The sequence below is a fragment of the Protomyctophum bolini genome, assembly GCF_963924005.1.
Source record: "Protomyctophum bolini genome assembly, chromosome: 12".
Taxonomy (NCBI): domain Eukaryota; kingdom Metazoa; phylum Chordata; class Actinopteri; order Myctophiformes; family Myctophidae; genus Protomyctophum; species Protomyctophum bolini.
The window spans coordinates 10,802,205-10,826,904 of NC_137873.1; the positions used below are offsets into that span (position 1 = coordinate 10,802,205).

A 24,700-nucleotide genomic window follows, 5' to 3' on the forward strand; every position below is an offset into this window, starting at 1 on the left:
TGCACTATGACTATACTGTACTGTACTGCCTGGAGGTAGGATGCTGTCCTCTGTGCAGCCTGTACCTGACAGTCAGCCTGTGATGGAAGAAGTACTCCCATTTTTAGTGGGACTATTGGCTTTTCAGCACTGTATAGTTTCTATGTCTCCCAAGACCCAGTAACTAACATCTGATCAGCTCTCATTTTATTATTATTACTATGTACTATTCTTCTAAAAATATGTTTTCTCTGTAATACCGATGAATATGAACTTAACGTACAATATGTTACATAATTACGTGAATCAATTGATTGATTGATCACTAGTAAGTAAACATGCTCTGAAAATGCACGTGGCCTCCCCATCTGAACACTTCTGTTAAGTCCGGTGGGTGGGCCGTGAACTCTTTTTATTTTCAAGTGGGTTCCTCCTGTTCCAGAGCAGTTTGGGAACCGCTGCTCTAACCAGCATCCATTCTGAGAAAACGAGTGTGGAATGTCAGTAAACTGTAATGACCTCACCTCGACTATGCTTTGCTGGTTAAGCCAGGTGTATATGTTGTCGCACATGGCGTCACGTAACGAAAATAGTCAATTTTCAATCTTGACTTCAGTTCGGTTATTTTCACCGTCAGTGCACTAGTAGTTTTGGTATTGTGGGCAGGTGCCAAATCGAGCTGGAAAGGAAAATCAGCATCTCCGTGAAGCTTGCCATGCTCTAAAATATCCTGATAGATGGCCGTGTTGACTCTGGACTTGATACAATAGGAGACCAATACCAGCAGATGACAGGGCATCCCCAATCATCACCGACAAGTGAGAACTTCACAGTGGAGGCAACGCTATATATCACAATATCTAACGTGTGAGACATACGACTGAACAATTACATTACAAATTAAATCAGTGCTGACTGTCCACACGCAGGATGCAGAGCCGACAGTTGCATCTTTGCTATATGTAAGAGGTCATCTAAGAGGAGGAACATGTAAGATCACCACGCCTTAAGTTGTATTCATGCTGTAGTGGCCATTGTTCATGCTGCCATGCGTCGCTTGGGGAAGCTTCCAGGGCTTCTTTCCATATTAAGTATGATTGCTTCGTACCTTGCCTGAGTACGACTGACGTCCTGCCCTCTCCGCTCCCTCGCCTGCTCAGCTTTCACATGATTTGGAATGTCATTCCGTACCCGAGGACACTAGTCCACTAGTTTTCACCCCATAATGTAAACTGTAGGCTATACAGGAGTCTCATGAGTACAGATGAGCCATATACTTGAGAGCACGTTTTTAAAGTAGACCTGGCCGTGGTTCGTTACTGGGTATATATATTATATGGTACAAAGTTTTAACACTAATCAAACTGATTAAAATGATTGTGATGCTTTTGCTGGGGACTCCCTGCCTGGAACCCCCCAAGGACCCCTGAGGGTCCCCGGATCCCAGCTGTAAAATTTACACTGCGATGTAAAATGTTTATTTATGAAATATGTAAAAAAAAAAAATTAAATGGCTCAAATAATATACCCACCATTAGAAAGCCAAGATGAGGAAAGAGGAGATTTCCTGCAATGCGAGCAATTCAAAATGTATTTTTCAGCGACATCCGATCTGATTTGGGGAGCAGATCACAAACTATATATTCCTCCCTGCAAGGTTTCTATTTCCCTTTGTTTGGCCCCTTTTAGAAACACAGGGAAAACGAGGGCAAATGTAACAAAAGTGCCAGTCATTCCTATATGGAAATGAACTGCTACATACATACATACATACATACATACATACTTTATGATTGCTTCTGAGAGCTCAGGCCCCTCCATGTTGTTTGTTTTGGAGGCTCTAAAAGAGCACCTCTTTTATATCAGCTACAAGTTAGCAGCTCTTACACGCTTTCTCATACATATAACATAACTAGCACTGTGTGTTTCATCATGCTGCGCTGTATCCACTTTTGGCCTTTCACAAAAACTGCTTCCCCCTCACAATTATAATGAGGTCAAATCTGCCTTTGATATTGAATGTCTGCACTGCAGAATGAAAATATACAGTTCAGTGCACAAATTGCAACCCAATCATTTTGAAATGGAAAATATCTTCTTTGTCGGTTTCTTAAGTTGAGTAGCGACAAAACTCTGAATGTTCATCTATAGAGTTCACATTTTTCATATAAAAAAATCATTATATTTCAATCTAGACTTAAACATGCCACTGTGACTGCAGGCTGGATTGAAATATGGCTGGTCTAGGTAAAGATGGGCCACATCAGTGTCAGATATATGAATCACAAAAGTCAAATGGTCTCGCCGTCATGCTGTCAAATTATTGGAAAAAAAGAACATGCAAATTCCACACAGAAAGGCCATTTCGCCAACCCGGCCTCAGGTATGGGCACTGAGGGGGGCCCACAGTGTCCCCAGCGGGAATCGAATCCAGGACCTTCTAGAGGCGAAAAGCGCTACCGACTGCCACCGTGCCCCCTAATGATTGAAAATGAACCACAAATTGAAAACGAGAGATTCACAGCGTCTGGTATAGTTGAACTCTGATATTACACAATGCTTGTGAATGTCAGACGAGATGCTTCTTAATGTCAGAGGATGGATGTTATGGGGGAGAATAATTGTTTTATATTGGTTTATGGCTGGCTCAATTAATTCATGCACTGACCTTTCCACATGCAGCCTCTGTAGAAGGTTCATATTATGAATGATTTGCCTGTACAGCTGATAATCTGTTTACTGTACAGTATATGGCCCAGTCTAATCTAATCTGCTTCTGTCTCCCATCCATTCACCCATCCATTCACCCATCCATTCACCCACCCGTCCATCCATCCATCCATCCATCCATCCATCCATCCATCATGTATTCATTCATAACGTCTATAACGATTATGTGTCATGTATTTTGCATTGAACGTTCCATTTTGTATTTCTGTTTGCCTCTTAGGCTTGGTAATCACAAATTGCACAGGGCAGATATGACAAATAATTTAAATATACAAAGATATCACTGACGCATTTAAAAAAAAATCAACTATTTCCGCTATGTTATAAAATAGTGGAAATAGTTGATCTACATGTACATGTTGTAAGCTTGTAGTTCTGCTATTTTCAAATGTATGGACATTTGGAAACGATTGGCGATAATGCAAAAATAATTGCGATTATCTCAAATGATTGCGATTGGGCGGTTCTGTAATAATTGTGACAGGCCTATAATAACGTCCCTCCTGTCCGTCCTAATGTCTGACACTCTGTTTCTGTCCTCTGTCTTCCATACCCTGTGTCCCTCCTGACCTCCTGACCTCCTGACCTCCAGCTTCAGAATGGCGACGGGGTCAAACTGGAGCCTCTGTCGGCGTCTCTGGTCCGCTCCGTGGCCGCCGTCACCTCCCAGGCCTCCGTCACCACCGTAACCATGACGACAGCCGGTGGCGGCGGCAGAGACGACGACTGTGTCCCCCTAGTGGGGACGTCCACCTCTGTCCCTTACAGTCCCGCCCAACAGCAGCCCCAGCCCCCCCCTACCTCCGGCGGCACTGCCGGCAGCCGCCAGGAGATGGGGCTGAGGTACTTCTCCATGATCCAGAGAAGTGGGGACCCCAGCCCCCCTGAGCTGGAGCCACCGACCACCTCCCCTCCCCTCTCCGACCACCGCAGTCTCAAAGGCCCCGCACCCCCTCCCCCCGCCACGGCGGAGGCGACCTCTGCCCTCCGCTCCTCCGCCGGGCACCGGCAGCTGGCGGAGAGGCAGGGGGGGGAGGAGGAGCCGGAGGGGAGGGGGAGACAGTGGGGAGGAGGAGCCGGAGAGGAGAGCCGCGGAGGCAGCGGCGGTAAGGGGCGTCTGCACTCCCCCGACAGGCACAGGGAGAGACAGACGCAGCAGCAGCATCAGCCCCCAGTGCCGGAGCCCCAGCCTCCGCTCCTCGACAACACCCCCCCTGTCAGGAGGGGCGAGCCGGAGCCGGAGCCGCTGTCCAGCCGGCGAGCCGCTGAGGGAGACTCCCAGGAGAGGAGGGAGAGGGCAGAAGGAGGAGGAGGGGGAGGCTTCCTGAGAGAGGCACACACGTCCTCCACACACGAGCTGCAGCGCACAGAACGGAGCGGTGGCAGGAGCCGGGCTCCCGTCTCAGGTAAGGAGGCTCCTCCGGTACGGAGAAAACCAATGATGGAGAGGTGGAGGAAGACAATATGAGACAGAGAGAGGTACATACTGTACTGTAGAGATGGAGAGATGAAGTAAGGCAAGTAGGCAACTGACAGGAAAGTGAGAGAGGGGAAAGATGGAGAGAGAGAGACAGAGAGAGAGAGAGAGAGAGGAGACGTTGTCACGATGGGGCGATTCCAATTATCCTCATTGTCTCATGCAGAGTGTTTCCACACACGCTCGCTTTCCGCCTGCTGCACACACTTGTCTCACTCGGGGGTATGTGATTTAGTTAGTGTACACATGGAGGGATACAGAGAGAGAGAGAGAGAGAGATGTCTGGTCTGGTGCTGAATCTAATTAGCATATCTTTCCATGTATTTGCCCTGTGGCTTCCTTTGTCTATAAAGAGGAACCAGTGGTCCCCCTGACAGGCAGTTTGTCAGCATGCAGAGATGTCTACATGCATGCATGCGTCTCTAGATGTCTGCATGCATGCATGCATCTATAGATGTCTGCATGCATGCATGCATGTTTTTTATTTATGTATTTGACCAGGAATGGGCTGTGGTCTCTTTGCATGTGTCATGGTTTATATCGTTGCAGCTATACAATCCGTTAACAGGGCTGACCTGGTTTTGACGTGCTAATAATGCACATTGCTTCCAGGGATGGTCTTTTTCTCATGCATGATGCACACATATACATTATACAGTACTGTGCATACTAACACACAGGGACATGAAGACATATACAGTACTGTACATATAGCACACAGGGACATGAAGACATATACAGTACTGTACTGTAACATACTAACACACAGGGACATGAAGACATATACAGTACTGTACTGTAACATACTAGCACACAGGGACATAAAGACATATACAGTACTGTACTGTAAGATACTAGCACACAGGGACATAAAGACATATACAGTACTGTACTGTAAGATACTAGCACACAGGGACATAAAGACATATACTGTACACATTTTCACAATTTTTCAAAAATAGCAGATCTACAAGCTCGTAGTGCGGCACTGAGTGCCACGCTATGAGCTTGCTGATCTGCTATTTTTCAATAGCTAAAGTATAACATGATGCTTTAAACACATGGGTTAAACATTATGAATAAAGAACACATTTCTGTTTGCCTGCTAATGAAAAAAAATGCTCAGATGATCAAATTTGACAAATAACTGAAATATACATAGTTATTACTGACATTCACCTACTTAAAAAAAAAGGTTAAAGAAATAACGGAAATAGCAGATCTACAGGCGTTCAACGTGATGTAAATCTGCTATTTCAGCTTTTAATTTTTTTACTTATTTTTTTTTTTACATTTTTCAACATGGAAATGATTATGACGATTGCGACAAAATATATATAAATAATTGCCATTAGATGATGATGTGATACTTGTGACGGGGCTACAGTGGTGAATGAAGGATGTAGAGTGCAGGGGAGGACACAATGAGATCTTTGTCTGCAGCCTCTGGGCCTTTCTTTCCATTTACTCCTGCATGAAGAGACTGTGACTGGTGTGCAGCCTCTAGTGCATCTGCTGCATCATATACTATAGTGTGATTAACACCTACGCACTGTGAATACACTGTAATACTACGACTATAGGCTTTGCGTGTGTGGTTTCAACGAAAAACACTGTGTGTGTGTGTGTGTGTGTGTGTGTGTGTGTGTGTGTGTGTGTGTGTGTGTGTGTGTGTGTGTGTGTGTGTGTGTGTGTGTGTGTGTGTGTGTGTGTGTGTGTGTGTGTGTGAGTGCACACACACACACACACACACACACACACACACACACACACACACACACACACACACGGACAGAGATGAGCATATTGATTACACGTGAAGTGATTTGCAATACAAAAAGTATAACTCAGTCGCTATATGTGCACTTACAGGACATGTGTTGCAACCTGTAAGTTGATGCATAATGCACGTATATGTGTGTGTGTTTCCTTCAGACCTGCCGGATCATCCAGTGCCGTTGAGAGCTACAACAGCGACGGTATCGTCCCACTCCTCCAGCACCCAGCAGCAGCAGCCCTTCAGCCAGCCACCCCAGACCCTGCCCAAACCCTACACCCAACAACAACCACCTCCCACCCAACCCAAACCGCAGTCTTACATCCAACCCCAGCCATACGTGCCCCCATCCCAGCCGCCTCCCACCACCACCGCCACCCCTCCCAAAACATTCACCCAAGCCCCGCAGACCCAGCCCAAACCTCAGGGCCCGGTCCAGCCCCTCCAGAAGCCCCAGCAGGCCCAGCCTCCTCCGCAGACCCTGCCCAAGCCGCAGTCTTTCCCCCAGCCGCTGGTCAAGTCCCAGTCCCTGCCTCTGGAGCAGAGCGAGGACCAGAGCGAGCTGCTGTCCCCGTCCGGCTCCGGGGACCACCTGTCTTCTGACAACATGTCGGCCAAACAGATGTCCATCAAAGAGAGGTGCGTTGGGCCAATGGCGGCTGCATGCAGAGGCAGAGGATTTGACCCCCAAAAAGTGTCCAATAAGTGTTCTTAAGTGTCATAGTGCATACATATGTGATTGAAACCGGATGAGTTGGTAGTTTCGAGTTTAAAATAGCAGATCATCGAGCTCACAGCGTGTCACATCGCAGTGCGTAGAGCCTATTTCGCTACTTGTCTAACTGCTCAACGTTAGATAAACGTTAAAACCCCTCAGCTATCAACCTTATCAAGTATACTTGATATGTTATGCACAAAGAAGGTTTCTTTGAACGGAAATGTGCCTATTCTGTGTATTAATTATTGAGCAAACTTGTAGACGGTGTATGTCTCCAACACACCTCGGCCCCATTTTTCCGCCCCCCTCTATACCAAATGTCTACAAGAACAAACTGTGTTGCATCGCGTTGTAGATCTGCTATTTCTATGTTCGCCAGGTTCACCAAATGATGCAGGGTTCGTGTGCTTAAAATGAGAACATTTAGCATTATTCTAATATCATTTATAATCAAATCAGGCCATAGCAAACGCAAACTTCTCTGCTGGTGCGTGTCCTTCCTCGTGATGCTTCGGTATGTCTCCCGCCACCGCCCCTCCTTTTCCTTTTTTTTTTTTACCTTTGTGGAGGTGAGCAGGAAAGTGTTTATTTTTAGCAAAGCGTTGCAGCTCCCCTTCCCGGCTGGTGGAGACAGAACTGTGTGGACTTGGAAGGAATCCTGTGAGATTTCGCTCGGTTCTGGAGCTTTACTCCTCCTAATGCCCTCATTTCTGCCCTGTCCGCGCTGAAGTAGCGGCGACGATGACATACTTTTCCTCCAGTGCTAAGCCATCCGTTATCAGTGCTCCTCGTGTAGCACTGCATGAGAGCCTTTTTTTTCCACACACACGAACGAACGAACACTGTTTAGGCTGTGAAAAAATAAATATCTGGCCTGGTTCAGATGACTCCTCCTGGAAAGTTGATGGAACCTATAACAGTCACAGGATGGCATTGGTTTCTACCAGAAAATGTAATGTATATTAGAGATACGCAAGTGATATACTGTATACACGTGAACCATTTGTACGATCTGAGGCCCCTTTTTCTATGAACTTTGGTTCTAGAACTGGTTCCGTTCTAGATTCTGCCACGTTTTGGTTAAACTTTTAGGGTTCTGAACCAATTCATTTTCAGTGGAAACACTCTGAACTGGTTCAATATTAGGCAGGACAAAATAACTAAACTGGTTCAACCCCAGTGGAAAAGGGGAGTTATAGGTGTCCGTGGGCCTAATGTATTGTAAATTGGGGAACGTGCTTGAAATGAAAAAAGCTTGTGAACCACTGCCATATAGTGTGTACTGTAGCATTATGTGACATGTTTTGCATGCAGTACGGTAAATACCTGGTGATATAACAGGTGGCTGTCTGTGTCCTCAGACTGGCGCTGCTGAAGAAGAGTGGCGAGGAGGACTGGAGGAACAGGATCAATAAGAAGCAGGAGGTGGTGAAGGTGGTCTCCAGTGAGCAGCAGTCCCAGCTATGGGAGACATGCGAGCAGAGCTACCAGAAAAAGGTCAGTGTCGTCAGCAAAGAGTTGTGTTCAACACGTATACATAGAAAAACGTAGTCACATTTTGTACTAGGATCCAAAGTAAAATAATCCAAACTTAGTAAAAAGTAAGTATGGAATTCAAAATTCACTTCACAAAGTATTGGTATCAAAATATACTTAAGGTACCAAAAGCAAAAGTATAGTCATTGTGCAGAATGTCCCATTTCAAGTTTCATGTATAAAATCTTTTGAAAATAGCAGATCTATACAAGCTTTGCTTATCAAACTGTATAAAGGTGGCATTTGGGTGAGTGAGGGTTGTCACTTATCACACCACACCGACCATCTATAACATCATGTGATATCACATCACAATATCATGTTTTAGGAACATCTCTCCTCACATCGGCCATAGCTCTTTACGGCCGGGTCACCTTACCCCAACGTACAACCAGCCATAATTCCACAGTATACAGTACAGATCCCCCCCCGCACCCCCTCCTCCCAGTGTTCATTTTACCCAGAGTCTAAAAACCATTTTATTTATTCGTTTATTTTTACACTCACAACTAGATTAGTTATTAAATTGTTATGTTAACCAATCTGGATGATTTGAGTACATTTACACAATCAACTAACACTATTGACAATGGTTGTAGTTGCAGTGGTTGCAGTGGTTGTATTCGGTCTCCTCCCTAATCTTCCATCGACACACACACACACACACACACACACACACACACACACACACACTTGACCCATCTGTTGTACCAGATCAGGGGCAGGATGCAGTTTCTACTATAAAGTAGGCAGCATATGGGAGAGTCTCTCTAAGGGACATTTGTCCGTCCCCCGTCCCCCGTCTCTCCCTCTCTCGCTCTTCTTCAAGATCATCTCAGATCAAGACACTGCAGATGGAGTTTCACTTTAATGTCCAGGGCTAATGCGTTTAGTCCATTTGACAGTACTGACTAGGACATATGGCGTCATTGTCTTTGTGTGTCACATTCACGGCGAGCCATCGCCAAGTATAATAATATGTACCACACTGTCCTTTTCAGAGGCCTGCTGTGTGTTACAAATTAGTTTCATAATGGTGTGTTCACACGGGCAGATGCAAAGATACAGTCTACCATTCATTGTCAATGGAAGCCAGCGACGTGAAGCTACGAAGCAAATCCAACGTTTGTAAAAGATACAAAGCTGTACAAAGCTACAAATTTAAGCTGAGCTGGGTTCAACATCCTGATGCAAAGCTTCTTCAAAGGTTTTTTTTGTTATCTCCCCACTGGCCGCCGCGCCTCCGACACACATCACTACGGATGCACGCTTGATGACATCGACGATGTCATCAAGCATCAAATATGCTGTGATCTTTGCATCTTAGCGTCTTTGCATATGTCTTGTGTGAATGCAACATAACACATACAGACAAAACTTGGCCTACCTTGAAATTGAACTCAAATTCATTGAGAGAACAGCTAGGGAAACTGTCTGCTTATACTTGGTCGGTAGGTAGATGGTAATCCTGCAGGGACTCAGGGAGTGCAGGCAGTCCTAAACCTATTAGGATGACAATAGCTCCTCTCTGACCTCCTGCTTCCCCTGTGTTCATCCAATCAGGAAGAAAGGATGGTCATTCAGGAGTACTCTGCTGTGTCGGAACAGCTGTGGGTAAGCTTGGCATGATGAGGACCCCCCCCCCTACCCTCCCTTCCCTTCCCTTCCTCCGGGATACAGCCAATCTTGTCTGATCACAGCTTGTACAGTATGTTGAGTGTTGTGTGACGCTGTTTGCAGTGTGGGGTTGGTCGTGCTGCTGATGTTCTGGAGCAGTTCTGTCCCTGGGTGGACGGGAGCTGTTTGATGTTGGTTGACGTTGCCACACTGACCCTGCAGTTCTCGCTGATTCTGACTGTGTGTCTGTGCTACTAGTACTAATAATAATCCGATGTGCCTGATCGAGAAGCCTGTCGCATTTGCGTGCACAAGCAGTGCCAGTGTGGCTCCCATGTGGATGATATCGTATTGATGATATGATGCCCAAAAGAGTATACGTCATCACCTTCTGCATCTATTGTTCTATGCTTTGCATGATTCCGACATTACGTCGTATGAAAAACTAACTCCTATACCGAACCACACCGCAGTGACAATAAAGGTGCATGCACTCAGAATCGATATAACATATTATTGGCATATCGATGACGTCGTACTGTGTTGATTACGATTGTCTACTCCGAATTTGGGCACAGAGTCTAGACACTCTATTAAAGACAGCTAGCCTCTTACAGAGCCCCACCATAAGAGCTCAATAGGGTCAATAGGCACATGATGTACAGAACGTACGTACGTGGAACTGGTGCAGAGACGTTTTGATCAGGAACACAGCTGCAGTAGTATGCATGGCCACTTAACTCCGGGGCATCATTTCACAAACGATCACTTTACTTTATTTGTTTTTTTTGCACAATACCATACATGATTTAATTTAAATTTACCGGAATTAGCAAGAATGCCCATTCCCAGCCACGGTCCCCTCTCTGATCGGTGGGCTCTGAATTGATGCTGTCCACGTTTCGCTTGAAATAGCGTCCCGCATGTGTGTGTTTCCCATTTAAGGTCCAATTTAAATAAAGGATGATCTATACTTTGTTTCCCACTTGTGTTTTGCACACCCCGGAAATAGCTGATCTATACAAGCTCACACCACGTGGCATTGTAGCGTGTTGTGAACTTGTAGAACAGCTATGTAATACTGTATGCATACACTGGGTGCGTATAAATCAGGCATTATGGAGTTTTCTAGAACAGTGACTGCTTTGACGTCACGCGTTGCAGTGAATGATTAATTAAATTAACAACAATGATGAATCCTCTGTCAGGATTCAAATCCCTCCTCCTCTCACGCTCTCACACACACACACACACACACACACACACACACACACACACACACACACACACACACACACACACACACACACACACACACACACCAACAGCCATCTTATGCATCTTGCATGCCCATCACTGTTCCATTTCACCCTCCCTCACTCTTCCCTTCTCTTCCCTGTCCTTTCCTTCTCATCCGTTCGTTCACCTCTACCTCCCTCAGGAGCCTGTGTTCTCTTCCACCTATTCTCCTCCTCTCTCCCTCGGTCACCAGTGTCAATATGTTGACCCTCACGGCCAGGTAAGGACATGCACCTGCCCCCCCCCCCCCCCCCACACACACACACACACACACACACACACACCCATCCAATGGGCTGCATGGACGAGAGCGCAATACACACTTCTTTCGGAATGATGTCCATTAGTAGTTATTGCGTATACCATTTCCGAGGAACAGTTCGAACACCGGAAGGAGTATGCATTAAGAACTCCACTGGTATATTAACTTTTTTCTTAACAATGTTGCAAAGTGCCGGAGAAATAATATCAACAGGCTAAAAGCTCTATTCTGATACAGTAGTAACACAGCGTGTTGTTTGTTCATTAACAGGGGTCTCCCCTGTCTCTCCAGCTCCTTACCCTATAGAACATTAAACCCAGTTAACCCGGGTTTAGTCAAACTGGGACCAGCGGAAAAATCCAATACACCAATGGGCTTTTTTTTATACACTGGACCATTCTCACATGTTCCAGGAATGGGTGGACCAAAGGAGAAGTTCCCAAATCCATTGTTTTGTCCCAGCGATCACCCCAATGATAGGGATTCTAACGATTTCTGCTTGGTTTGGTCTCATCTCTATGCTACAGTTCAGTCTTATCTTTAAACCTCACACATGGACTTTTACACACAGAGTACTGCTTTCAAAATACTTTTAAAAGTCAATGTACGGACAATAACAATTTAGAATTTATCGTGCATATTTTGCTTTCCAACTGTTCTAATGGATCTGATTTGACATACCGTATTGACTTAATTAATTGGGTTTACCTGGCAAAGAAGACCACTTTGCCTGTCTCCAAGTGTGTCTCCCTCTGCACATCATTTATTTTGCTCTGTCAGTTTCACATTATGCGTGTCTGTCTCTGTGTGTCTACATGTGTGTCTGTACAGAGGGTGGGAGATGAGATTGACGCCCAGATGACGTCCATTGAGGAGAGAAAACTGATGATCTCGACCCGTGAGGATGATTGGAAGTCCAAGGGGAGGGGAGTGGCCAACGATTCCAGTCAGTACACCGTGGCTGCACGCATGGTCAAGAAAGGTCTGTTTTCATGGATCAGCCAATCCCTATGACTATTTGTCCATCTTCAGAACCGGTAAAACACACCGCTCACCTGATTTCAGGCTTAGCTAGGTTGCTGGAGCTTAAAAATACCAGTTCTTGCTTCTGGGGGGGTCCCTGGAACAACATATTTTCAGATGAGGGTCTACAGCCAAATACAGATAATTCTGGGGGTCCTTGACGTGAAAAAGGTTGAGCACCACTGATATAGAAACATTTTAATCGACCTCAGTCCTAAATGGTTTAACTGAGAAAACAGCATCCAGACATTCAGAGATCACATTCGCAACCTGTGCCTGGGCCGAGGCCCTCTGGTGGGCCGTGACACTATTGCAACATTCATTTAAAAAATGTAAAATAATACAATAAAATGAGTTTTCATCTCAATTGTGTTCTCTGTGTCCTCACTCCTCAGGCCTGGCTGCCTCCTCCTCAGTAATCAGCCCCATCCTGTCACCGGTCTGCACTAAAATCAAGAGCATCACACCTGCTGTCAACAAACCATCAGAAGGTTAGACGCGCTCACGAGGCCTGTGTCATCATGGCCATGACGGCTGTCCTGAATTAAACACATTTCAAGTCAACTAATGTCTGTGTGTCGAGCCGCGTTGGGCAATCACGGAAGTCGATGCCCGTCACTTCCCCCTGACACACCTATCAGGTTTGGTGTGTCCTCCGCAGACCCACGGTCAGACAGACAGACAGACTGACAGACAGACAGGTTTCGTGATAGTCGGGAATATCATTTGAAACACTTGCAGCTGGTTTGTTCACTATTTCACTAAATATAGAGGGTTTATCGTCTGTCATATGCGCTTTGTTCCAGACTGCTTACACTGGTATATTTGTTCCCTCTCATATTGCTTCTACTGGCATTTTTAACTCATAGAAATTGAAGCCAAACCAGAGATGGAGTCAGACAAGAAGCTTGACAAGTTGGAGATCTTTTTGGGCCGTCTGAATAGCAAAGGTAAGTGCTTCCATTACGATATACAGTACAGCAGCAAACAAAAGCTTGTGCATTAGTGCCACACCTTTCCCTGTTGTGTTTTCATAGTTGTTTCATTAGTGCCACACCTTTCCCTGTTGTGTTTTCTTAGTTGTTTCATTAGTGCCACACCTTTCCCTGTTGTGTTTTCTTAGTTGTTTCATTAGTGCCACACCTTTCCCTGTTGTGTTTTCATAGTGCATTAGTGCCACACCTTTCCCTGTTGTGTTTTCATAGTGCATTAGTGCCACACCTTTCCCTGTTGTGTTTTCATAGTGCATTAGTGCCACACCTTTCCCTGTTGTGTTTTCTTAGTTGTTTCATTAGTGCCACACCTTTCCCTGTTGTGTTTTCATAGTTGTTTCATTAGTGCCACACCTTTCCCTGTTGTGTTTTCATAGTGCATTAGTGCCACACCTTTCCCTGTTGTGTTTTCAGAGTTGTTTCATTAGTGCCACACCTTTCCCTGTTGTGTTTTCAGAGTTGTTTCATTAGTGCCACACCTTTCCCTGTTGTGTTTTCAGAGTTGTTTCATTAGTGCCACACCTTTCCCTGTTGTGTTTTCTTAGTTGCCAGTCTGCAGGAGACGACGCTGACCGTAACGGAGAAAGCGGTGAAGGAAGTGATGAAGCTGGACGACGAGATCTTCTCCAAGTTCTACAAACACGTGGCCGACTTCCCGCGAATGCCCACCAGGATCGAGATCGATGAAGACTTTGACGCCATATTCGGTTCACAGGGTCCCAAGTAAGCAGATGGCTTGTACAAAACAAATCGACTAAAACTATGACGAAAGATGTTCGTCGACTACGATGCATTGTGAGCTTGTAGATCTGCTGCTATTTTTATTTTATTTTATTTTTTAATTGTGAAATGGGACATTCTGCATAACGAGTACTTTTACTTTTGGTACTTTAAGTACATTTGGACAGACGCCAATACTTTAGTACTTTTATTCAAGTAAATGTTGAATTCCGGACTCTTACTTGTAACAGAGTATTTCTACATTGCAGTATTGATACTTTTACATAAGTACCACCACTGGTCTTCTCCTAACTAACGCAGTGAGAGAGTGCCAGGGGGTCCCCAGCTAAATGAGAATTAGGAACCAAATGGACCCTTATGGGTCTGTAACTCAGAGAGTGTACAATTTGTACACTCTCAGAGTTAAATTAACCTTGATTTTACAATATACACTGGGGTCCCAGAGATAGAAATGCCATTAAATGGGGGACCGTAGCTTAATTCAGGTCAAACCGGAGGCCCTTGAAATGAAAATGGTTGAAAATCACTGCTAGAGCCGTAAAAATCCTCTCTTATGGGGGTCCTTGGCGTATATTTTCAAATGGAGGGATCCGCAGGCTAATGAGTATCATTTTGGGGGTCCTTGGCATGAAAAAGTTTGGGAACTCTTGTACTAACATGTTGTTGTCCATCCGTCTGTCCAGGCTGACCTCGGCCATGGTGCAGCACAAGCGCTCGGTGCGTCCCTCCAGGAACGTCCAGTCTTCCAGAAACCCGATGAAGATGCTGGCGGCCAGGGAGGACATCAGGCACGAGTACATGGAGCAGAGGCTCAACGTGGCTCAGCTGGAGAGCAAGAGGATCAAGGCCGAGAAGAGTGAGTGGAGAGCTTTGGAATGAAAGAAAGAAACGTCTACCAAATAATAGCAGACAGTTTCCCTGTTCTCTGAATATGTATTCAGTGGTAGCCTGCAGGGCAGCATTCCTTTTTGGGTTTATGATCCGGTCGGGAGCGGGTGATATCACTACATCATGTTGTAGTCATTGTTTTGTAGTCATCAGGCAGGAACCATGAATCTGGAACTTCCTTTTTTCCCCAGAGTGATTTTGTGTAAAATTATTATTATTATAAATCTTTTTTCATTGCGTCAATTACGTCAACTGGAGTGCTGGATTTTGACGTCAATTACGTCAATACCGTCAACGGGAGTTCAAGGGTTAACGTGTGCTGTGTGTGTGTGTGTCTGTGCTGCAGTGAACAAGACGTCAGAGTATTAACATGTCCTGTGAGTGTGTGTCTGTGCTGCAATGAACAAGACGTGAGAGTATTAACATGTGCTGTGTGTGTGTATGTCTGTGCTGCAGTGAACAAGACGTCAGAGTATTAACATGTCCTGTGTGTGTGTGTCTGTACTGCAGTGAACAAGACGTGAGAGTATTAACATGTACTGTGTGTGTGTGTGTCTGTGTCTGTGCTGCAGTGACCAAGACGTCAGAGTATTCGGAGGCGGCTCTGGCCGGTCTGGCCAGCAAGGAGAACTTCAGCAGCGTGAGTCTGCGCAGCATCAACATCTCCGACCAGATGTCCAACAACAGCGCCGTGCCATACAAGACCCTCATGCTCATGCAGATCAAAGGTGGAAAAAAAAAACCCCACTGCGTTTGCTGCGCTGTGTTCTTATAGTCAACCCATTTAGACCTGAGGACGATTCTACAAAATGTCTTCTAGATCCTAAAAGTCTTCTGAAAAACCCATGTCATTCTCAAAACATTTTCATGTCAAGGACCCCCAAAAATATATGTAATTGGCAGCCGAGCCCCATCTGACAATATGTTGTTCCAGGAACCTCCCCGGAAGCAAACATTTGAGTTAAAAACGTTCCCTCTGAAATAATATATATTCAAAGATTTGCACCACATTTTCACTATTCACATTTTCATCATTAGAAAGCCTACTTTCTAATGACACAAAGGCCGGTTGTGTCATTAGAAAGCCTACTTTCCTTAGTGGACGCATTAAGGAAGGTATGCTTTCTAATGACACAACCCGCCTTTGTTTTGGTGAGTAGCAAAAACTTTATTTTTATTTACGCTAAAGACGAGAGGCTGGTCTGCATTCATGCGAGTTCCGGAAGTTGACAGTAACATAGCTCTAACTGAAACACATTAGAGCTATGGACCAGAGCTACATCACAACCAGCTGAGCTTTGTGACTCAGCTTATCCCCATAGGAATTATACAATGATCTCAGTCTATGAGTCACAGAGATACTGACTGTGACTTGGTCTTGAGACAGTATGTCGCTAATGCCAAGAGACAAGAGTCGTATCTGATTTCCATTTTGTGGCATACATTCAAGGTTTGAAACAAAGCTAATACAAAGTCTTCTGGTTTCTCCCTGGACTAGAGGTTCAAACGGCATCCAAGTCATGTCATAACATCACTTATAGATTTGTACTTCTTCAGATGCTATTCACCCATAGTGAAATTTAATAAAACATGCATCTGTTAAATTTGTTATATGTGCCCTATTTTTGTCTCCCTTTCACTACAGTGCAAACAAGCTAGACTATACAGGCACTCCTCAAATTTAAATTTGTCATTTCACATTTTGTAATTTCTAGGTTTTTTATGCAAATGAAAGCCACTGTCCATGGCCCTTTCTTTATAGGCTGAGCATGACCCATGAAATCCACACAAGACATAACAGTCAATACAATTTCTCTGTGTTCTACTCAGGCCGTCGCCATGTCCAGACAAGACTAGTGGAGCCCAGAGCGTCGTCGCTGAACAGTGGAGACTGTTTCCTGTTAGTCACACCTGACCAGTGCTTCGTCTGGATAGGAGAGTTCTCCAATGTCATCGAGAAAGCTAAGGTCTGTCTCACATACTGTCCCCAATGTCACAGAGAGAGCTAAGGTCTGCATGCGTGTGCACACACACACACACACACACACACACACACACACACACACACACACACACCACACACACACTTTGTTTTTGTTATTTTCATACCTATGTTTGATTACTTTGTCTACTTACTATTTGTATATTATCTTTGGTGAGAACCACATATAAGCCCTCCATGGGTTTCTTTTCTCACCTGCACACACAGGTGTGTGATCTTTTTTGTACTGTTTTATTGTGCGAATGAACTAAACTAAGTAAAAACTAAACTAAACTAGAGCTGTCTGGCATACTGTCTCCAACGTCATCTAAGGCCTAATCTGTCCAAAAGCATACCAAACTAGGGGTAACATGGATCTACAGGGAAACTAAACGTTGGCATGTGTCCTCTCCAGGCATCAGACCTGGCCACGTACATCCAGACCAAGAAGGACCTGGGCTGCAGAGCTGGCCTGGTCCACACCATCACAGAGGGGGTCAATGCACAGGGGACTGAAGCCCAGGAGTTCTGGAAGGCCTTGGGAGGCCAGGCCGCATACCAACGTAAGAGGCCCTTTCCATCCTAAAGGAGAGGTTTGAATCATTACTAAAAATAGACACGCTCAAGTTATTCTTCTGTAGCTTATCTTCATATAATCAGTTCTCACTGATGCTCATTATAATATATGGTACAATTTCCATATAAGCCATTGTTACTGTGTTAATAATTAAAAAACCCATGGTGTCACTTGGGTAGGCAGGTTTCTGAACTGTCCACAGCCCTCCTCTGACTGAGACACAAACTAAAAAAGGCTATGCGTGTGTTGAAATGTGGCATGGGCCAGTTGAAAACCCTGCATTATTAATAGGATATGATAAATGAGCTCTTTTCGTCTGGCTTCCCATGTGTTTTAATTTGGCTGTGCATTCAAGACTCGCTCGGCTTGTCATGGCCAGTGTAAACGCAGCCTTATCCTTCTGCAACTTCATCTTCCATGTTCGTCTCTCCTGTCTCCGACACTTTGTCAAGCCAATTTGAACGTTGTGTTTGCAAATGAGAACCCCTGACGTATGAAACACATCGACCCAAATTGTGTATAATATTAATGTACGTGCATTGTGTTTTCCCTCTCCCCAGCCGCGGGCCCCCCAGAGGACGACGAGCAGTTTGAGACGGCCATCGTGGAGACCAACTGTATTTTCCGCCTGCTGGACGACAAGCTGGTGCCTGACGATGAGGAATGGGGCAAGGTCCCACGCTGCTCCCTGCTGCTGTCCAAGGAGGTGAGAGGGTTAGATGAGGAATGTGGCACGGTCCCAAGGAAAGACTCCGGGCACTTCACTGCCCGCTGTAGTTGTCGTAGATGTTTAACAATAATGTAACTTGTGAGAGCGTAAAATGAGACCAAATTTGGTTTCATTTTACGCTCTCAAGGGTTAAAGATCTATGAGGGTCCATTTTGGTTTCCAACCAACTCTCCATCATTTAGCTGGGGACCACCTGGAACCCCCTCAAGGGCCACTGGTGGTCCCCGGACCACTGGTTGAAAACCACTGGGCCAGACAGATGCTAGGTTGATGCTAGGTAAATGTCCGGAATTCAAAGTATTGGTATCAAAATGTACTTAAAGTAACAAAAGTAGAACGTACTCATTATGCAGAATGTCAATTGAGTGAGTGTTGATGACGCAGGGTTTAGCATAGTGTGGAGAGCAAAAGAGGCTAAATGCTTTTCCTGAACTTTTAACTGAGTGTCAAACAGACAATAATGGTCATACACTCCATTCTTAGTGTCTCAATTTGGATAATTGGACGTAAACAATGGCCGATGCATGGTGGAGGATGGATGTCTCAGGCTGGATATCCGCTGGCTTACAACCGGAAGCCCATACATATTATTTTGGCTATATTTTTTGTAGATTAACATTTTTCACTTTGTCGTATGACAAAAAGTATAATGGTGCCTAAATTGATAAAGGGTCTGTGCACTGTGCCGTTGCAGGTGTTGGTGTTTGACCTGGGCAGCGAGGTGTACGTGTGGCACGGCAAGGACGTGACCCTTGCTCAAAGGAAGGTGGCCTTCCAGCTGGCCAAACACCTCTGGAATGGAACCTTCGACTACACCTGCTGCGACGTCAACCCTCTGGACCCCGGAGGCGCCAACACACTCATCCCCAGGTGGGCAAGCACACGCGCACACACGCAGCTTTCAGCATGAGCATTGTCTTATTGTGGGTGCAAGTTGTATTATTGGGATTATAGCGCCACGAAACAACCGTCTATTTGTTCAGTATCTGCTGCAAACACATCCAGTATGCATATTGCATAAGCATTTACACGAGCACTCATGTGCAGTGCATCCAGTAGAGAACCTAGGTCTGACGTCAATATCGGTAAGATGATTTTAAGATGAGCCCATGTTATTCTCCATAGAGAAATGACTTCCGTGAACCAGGGGACGAGCGAGTGACGTCAGGACTTTGGTGCTCTATATTAATTAACACTTATTATGCTAATGACGTGTATACACGTCCTCTCAATTAAAACCGCAGGGTGCCTCGGACGTGTATACTGTACACATCTTTAGTTCCTTTTTAATGACACAAAGCAGGGATCGCTGAAATCCAATGTTTTGACAGCAGCCGTTGCTAGGCAACACCTTGGTCAGAGATCCCGGACATGTTTTGCTATCGTCTCTAAATCTACGGCGCTCCCCATGGTTTTAATCAGAACGCTGATGTTCTGTCCTAATTTCTGCCTTAACCAAGCATCTCGTTTGGAATATTAACACTTCTATAGAGAGATCAGACCTATTAGCACAACGTTAAACCTCGGCGGGGCTTTTCAAAGTAAAATATGCCCATTTGCTTGGCACTCTCGAGCCTTTACTTTTGTCGGGGAATTTTTCAGAATAGTGTTAATATACTAACTACATAATACAATGATTCCAAACCTGTGGGCCAGGGCCCGCTGGTGGCCGTGAGGATATTGCAAGCGAGCCTCGAATTATTGGCAAAATTCCTCATGAGTCATGAGACTTATATTGATAAATAACAGTATTATAAAATAAAAAAAACATCACACTTGTGTGAAGCGAGGGGTGCTCTTTTCATCATACATCACATTCCGTGCTCAGCCAATCACAAATGCCATTCCAGCCAATCACTTTTAGCGTCTTCACTCTTCTGCCCTCACTTTTATCTTCAATATTTTGCTCAGCCAATCAAATCATTGCTTTGGGGTGATCAGCCAATCACAAGCGCAATGTTTGTGTTTACACAAACCCGGAAAGCTGGGTATTTTCATTAAATACTTGTCATCACTTCCATACCACACCTTCTTAAATACACCCCAAGTACCATCAGTTGGGCTAGGGTTAAAGACAAGGGATGAATTATAAAATAGCTAGAGTCATTGTGAATCAAATCGAGAGGGGGAATCTTTGACGGCTTTCTGTGGCCTCGCCGACGTCACTAAGCTCTCCTTTGCTCATCACCAGGTAATGTAAGGTAAGGTAATTATATTTATAGAGCGCATTTCAAAACAGTTGTTACAACAAGGTGCTGTACAATAAAATAAAAGGAATAAAACAAGAACATCTCAATCAAAAATAAACCAAAAATAAACCAAAAAAAATAGATAAGATAGAACAGTACATAGAAATCACTGGAGCAAGCCAAAATGTTTGCGTAACTAATGCGTTTTCAGTAGCTTCTTAAAGATGCCACCAGACCTGTGCACTCCCTCTGCTCCCATCTCTCTCCCCTGGTCACCACCAGACGCAGACAGGCTCTGTGCAGATGGGGTCTCTGCTCCCATCTCTCTCCCCTGGTCACCACCAGACGCAGACGGGCTCTGTGCAGATGGGGTCTCTGCTCCCATCTCTCTCCCCTGGTCACCACCAGACGCAGACAGGCTCTGTGCAGATGGGGTCTCTGCTCCCATCTCTCTCCCCTGGTCACCACCAGACGCAGACAGGCTCTGTGCAGATGGGGTCTCTGCTCCCATCTCTCTGCCCTGGTCACCACCAGACGCAGACAGGCTCTGTGCAGATGGGGTCTCTGCTCCCATCTCTCTCCCCTGGTCACCACCAGACGCAGATGGGGTCTCTGCTCCCATCTCTCTCCCCTGGTCACCACCAGACGCAGACAGGCTCTGTGCAGATGGGGTCTCTGCTCCCATCTCTCTCCCCTGGTCACCACCAGACGCAGACAGGCTCTGTGCAGATGGGGTCTCTGCTCCCATCTCTCTCCCCTGGTCACCACCAGACGCAGATGGGGTCTCTGCTCCCATCTCTTTCCCCTGGTCACCACCAGACGCAGACGGGCTCGGTGCAGATGGGGTCTCTGCTCCCATCTCTTTCCCCTGGTCACCACCAGACGCAGACAGGCTCTGTGCACCCATCTCTCTCCCCTGGTCACCACCAGACGCAGACAGGCTCGGTGCAGACAGCGCGTGTCCTCCTCCGGGCTTCCGGAGCTCCTTGGCCACTTGCGTCAGGTATTTCTTCATGGCGTAGGCGTCCTCCCCGTCGGCGTAGTACTTGGCCTCCACTTTGACCACCTGGAATCCCAGCATGTCCGAGTACAGGTGCAAGGCGGCTCGGTTGCCCTTGCGCACGTGAAGGGAGACGTACTTTGCTTTGAAGTTCTCGACCATGGCCCTGCTGGCCTGGTCCATCAGCTTCTGGGCCAGGCCCAGGCGTCTGTGGGAGCGCATGACCGCCAGGGACGTGATGTGACCGTGCGGGACGTCGTCGGGGTCCTCGTCCATCTTGGCCAGCACGTATCCGACTATTTTGCCGTTCTCGTCCTCCGCGATGTAGGAGAGCTGAGGCCAGGTCAATGCAGTGTAGAAGTAATATTTCATCTGGTAGTTCTCTGGTAGACACAGCAGGTTGCAATGCTGCATGTTCATCAGGTCCTCTGGCTTCGCGTTTCGTATGTTCATCTTGTATGCCGGTGTGTGTGTGTTTGACTGTGGAAAGACAGGCACTGGAGTGTGATACAGATATCCTGTAATAATAATTCGTAACATCAGTCATCTATGACCTCAGACATGGTCTACGACTCCAAATTTGGGCAAGGTTGAGACCCGATCAGAGTCCTGTTGACTTCAATTATAAAAATCACACTCATGTGAAGTGAGGGGCACTAATATATTAAAGTCTAACTCATGTTGATTAGGTGATGTAATGGTGATGTAAAACAATCATTGTCAATGCGTTTACAAAACAAACATCGAACTAAAGACAAACATTAAACCTGTGTATACTGTATAGGAGGGGCCTAGCAGCACCCCTCAAAAATAATGATGAAAGTTACATATTTCAAAAAGTAAAAACATAACATAACCTAATACTACTTCTGTGGCCTACTGGCAGTGTGCGTGGGAAATTTATGATGGGATGGGATGGGAAAATAATGATGAAAGTTACATATTTCAAAAAGTAAAAACATAACATTACTTCTGTGGCCTACTGGCAGTGTGCGTGGGAAATGTGTCACGTATTGGTACAGTGGTTTGCAGGATCATCGCCAGACACAGACAGACAGGCCTTCCTACGGTATATGCTCGCCTCTGGGGTATAAAGCCATAAACATACAATATCTGTGCTTTGTCTTGACACTTTATTGTGGTGTGTGTATGTGTGCGTGCGTGGTGTCTGTAAAATCTGATTCCTCCCCCCCCCACCCCCCCCCCCTTTTCCCCTCACTGTATATGTATCTTTTCCCTTTTTGCTTATATATGATGAATTCCTGTTCTGTTCTTTAACTACATAGAAGTGTCTATTTGTATGTCTCTATATGTTTTGATGAATTGAACAATGTGGACCCTGTTGTAAACAAGTGTAATGCTTAATTGGGTCGTCCACTCACAGTTAACAGTCTCTGTATTGAGTTTGTGCTTGAAATGTACTGTAATTCTACAAACTGTTAATAAATATTTCAATAAATCAATCAATGTTCATCTGTCCACAGAAAGGGACAGGGCCGTCCTGACTGGGCCATCTTCGGCAGACTGACGGAACACAACGAGACCATCCTGTTCAAAGAGAAGTTCCTGGACTGGACAGAGGCAAAGCCACCGTCACCCAAGTCTCCCTGCGAGCCAGTGCCAGAGCAGAAGGTATACAGTACACACACCAACGCAGACATCAGAGAGGTTCATGCTCCCTCGTCTCTATCTCACCATCTGTTTATTGTGTGTTATGATCACGTACTGTGGGATCAGCGGTCACCTTCAGCTCATATTGCTAAGGAACACGGCATGCTTTCATTTGAAGCTTTCATCTGGGGGAAAGCAGGATGCATACGTCTCGTGGAAACGATGTTCAGCGACGTCATAAGAACACAAATACGTGTGTGTGTGACTGGCAGAAATTCATGTTCCATAGAATGGTCAGTGCCTGCAGTGCTAATGCACAGCTGCTACGTACATGCAAAGTGGAACCACATTTTGTGGAATCGCGATGCGATCATGTGACACATTGTGAGCTTGCAGATCTGCTATTTTCAAAAGATTTTCATTCAGTTGAAATCTTGTGAACTGAGACATACTTTTGGTACTTTTTAAATGCATTTTTTTGTCAAGTAAATTAAAACTTCTGGACTTTTGCTCGTAATGGAATATTTCTACAGTATTGATACTTCTACTTAAATAAAATATTTGAGTACTTTTTCCACCACTGCTGGTCTCTCTCTCTCTCTCTCTCTCTCTCTCTCTCTCTCTCCAGGAGGTGGTACCAGCAGGGCGTGCCCTCACAGAGTGCCAGCCGTACGACGCCGCCCTGATGCTCCCGGTGCTCCAGTCGTCCATCTCCACCGTGCTGGACGGCGCCAGCGTGGGCCGTGGCCACGGGCCGGTGGAGGGCGGCGGGCCCGAGGACGGCCTGCGGACCCTGGAGGTCAGCACGGTGTCCGTGGACGTGTGGCACATCCTGGAGTTCGACTACAGCCGCCTGCCGCGCCAGAGCATCGGCCAGTTCCACGAGGGAGACGCCTACGTAGTCAAGTGGAGATACATGGTCAGCGCCTCAGGTCAGTTCACACATGGTGGTCAGGTGGAGACACATGGTGGTCAAGTGGAGACACGTGGTGGTCACGTGGAGACACATGGTGGTCAAGTGGAGGGAGACACATGGTGGTCAAGTGGAGACACATGGTGGTCAAGTGGAGACACGTGGTGGTCAAGTGGAGACACGTGGTGGTCACGTGGAGACACATGGTGGTCAAGTGGAGACACATGGTGGTCAAGTGGAGACACATGGTGGTCAAGTCGAGACACATGGTGGTCAAGTGGAGGGAGACACATGGTGGTCAAGTGGAGACACATGGTGGTCAAGTGGAGACACATGGTGGTCAAGTGGAGACACATGGTGGTCAAGTGGAGACCCATGGTGGTCAAGTGGAGACACATGGTGGTCAAGTGGAGACCCATGGTGGTCAAGTGGAGACACATGGTGGTCAAGTGGAGACACGTGGTGGTCAAGTGGAGACACATGGTGGTCAAGTGGAGACACATGGTGGTCAAGTGGAGACACATGGTGGTCAGCGCGACAGGTCAGGCAGTTGTCTGCCGAAACGTTGGTGTCTTTCTCTGCGTCCTATAATAAAAATGTTGACCTCACCTGTGTCCTACCGGAGACTCTGACTGTCGGTCATGAAATTATTGCCTTAGG

General features: G+C 46.0%; 1 protein-coding gene across 5 annotated transcripts in view; it reads left to right on the top strand.

Moving 5' to 3' along the window:
• The window catches only part of LOC308325685 (supervillin-like), an 82,951-nt gene that overhangs the window by 44,458 nt on the left and 13,793 nt on the right, over positions 1-24,700 (top strand). For all 5 annotated transcript variants that reach the window (XM_080778299.1, XM_080778296.1, XM_080778297.1 and 2 more), the window contains 17 exons: positions 3,302-4,115; positions 6,122-6,602; positions 8,043-8,178; positions 9,781-9,831; positions 11,276-11,353; positions 12,227-12,377; positions 12,814-12,909; positions 13,288-13,368; positions 13,956-14,133; positions 14,835-15,007; positions 15,612-15,767; positions 16,870-17,006; positions 17,436-17,583; positions 18,158-18,303; positions 19,022-19,197; positions 23,001-23,148; positions 23,756-24,059. In XM_080778299.1, coding sequence (XP_080634425.1) covers positions 3,302-4,115; positions 6,122-6,602; positions 8,043-8,178; positions 9,781-9,831; positions 11,276-11,353; positions 12,227-12,377; positions 12,814-12,909; positions 13,288-13,368; positions 13,956-14,133; positions 14,835-15,007; positions 15,612-15,767; positions 16,870-17,006; positions 17,436-17,583; positions 18,158-18,303; positions 19,022-19,197; positions 23,001-23,148; positions 23,756-24,059 — 3,454 coding nt within the window. The remainder of the gene's footprint in view (positions 1-3,301; positions 4,116-6,121; positions 6,603-8,042; positions 8,179-9,780; positions 9,832-11,275; positions 11,354-12,226; positions 12,378-12,813; positions 12,910-13,287; positions 13,369-13,955; positions 14,134-14,834; positions 15,008-15,611; positions 15,768-16,869; positions 17,007-17,435; positions 17,584-18,157; positions 18,304-19,021; positions 19,198-23,000; positions 23,149-23,755; positions 24,060-24,700) is intronic.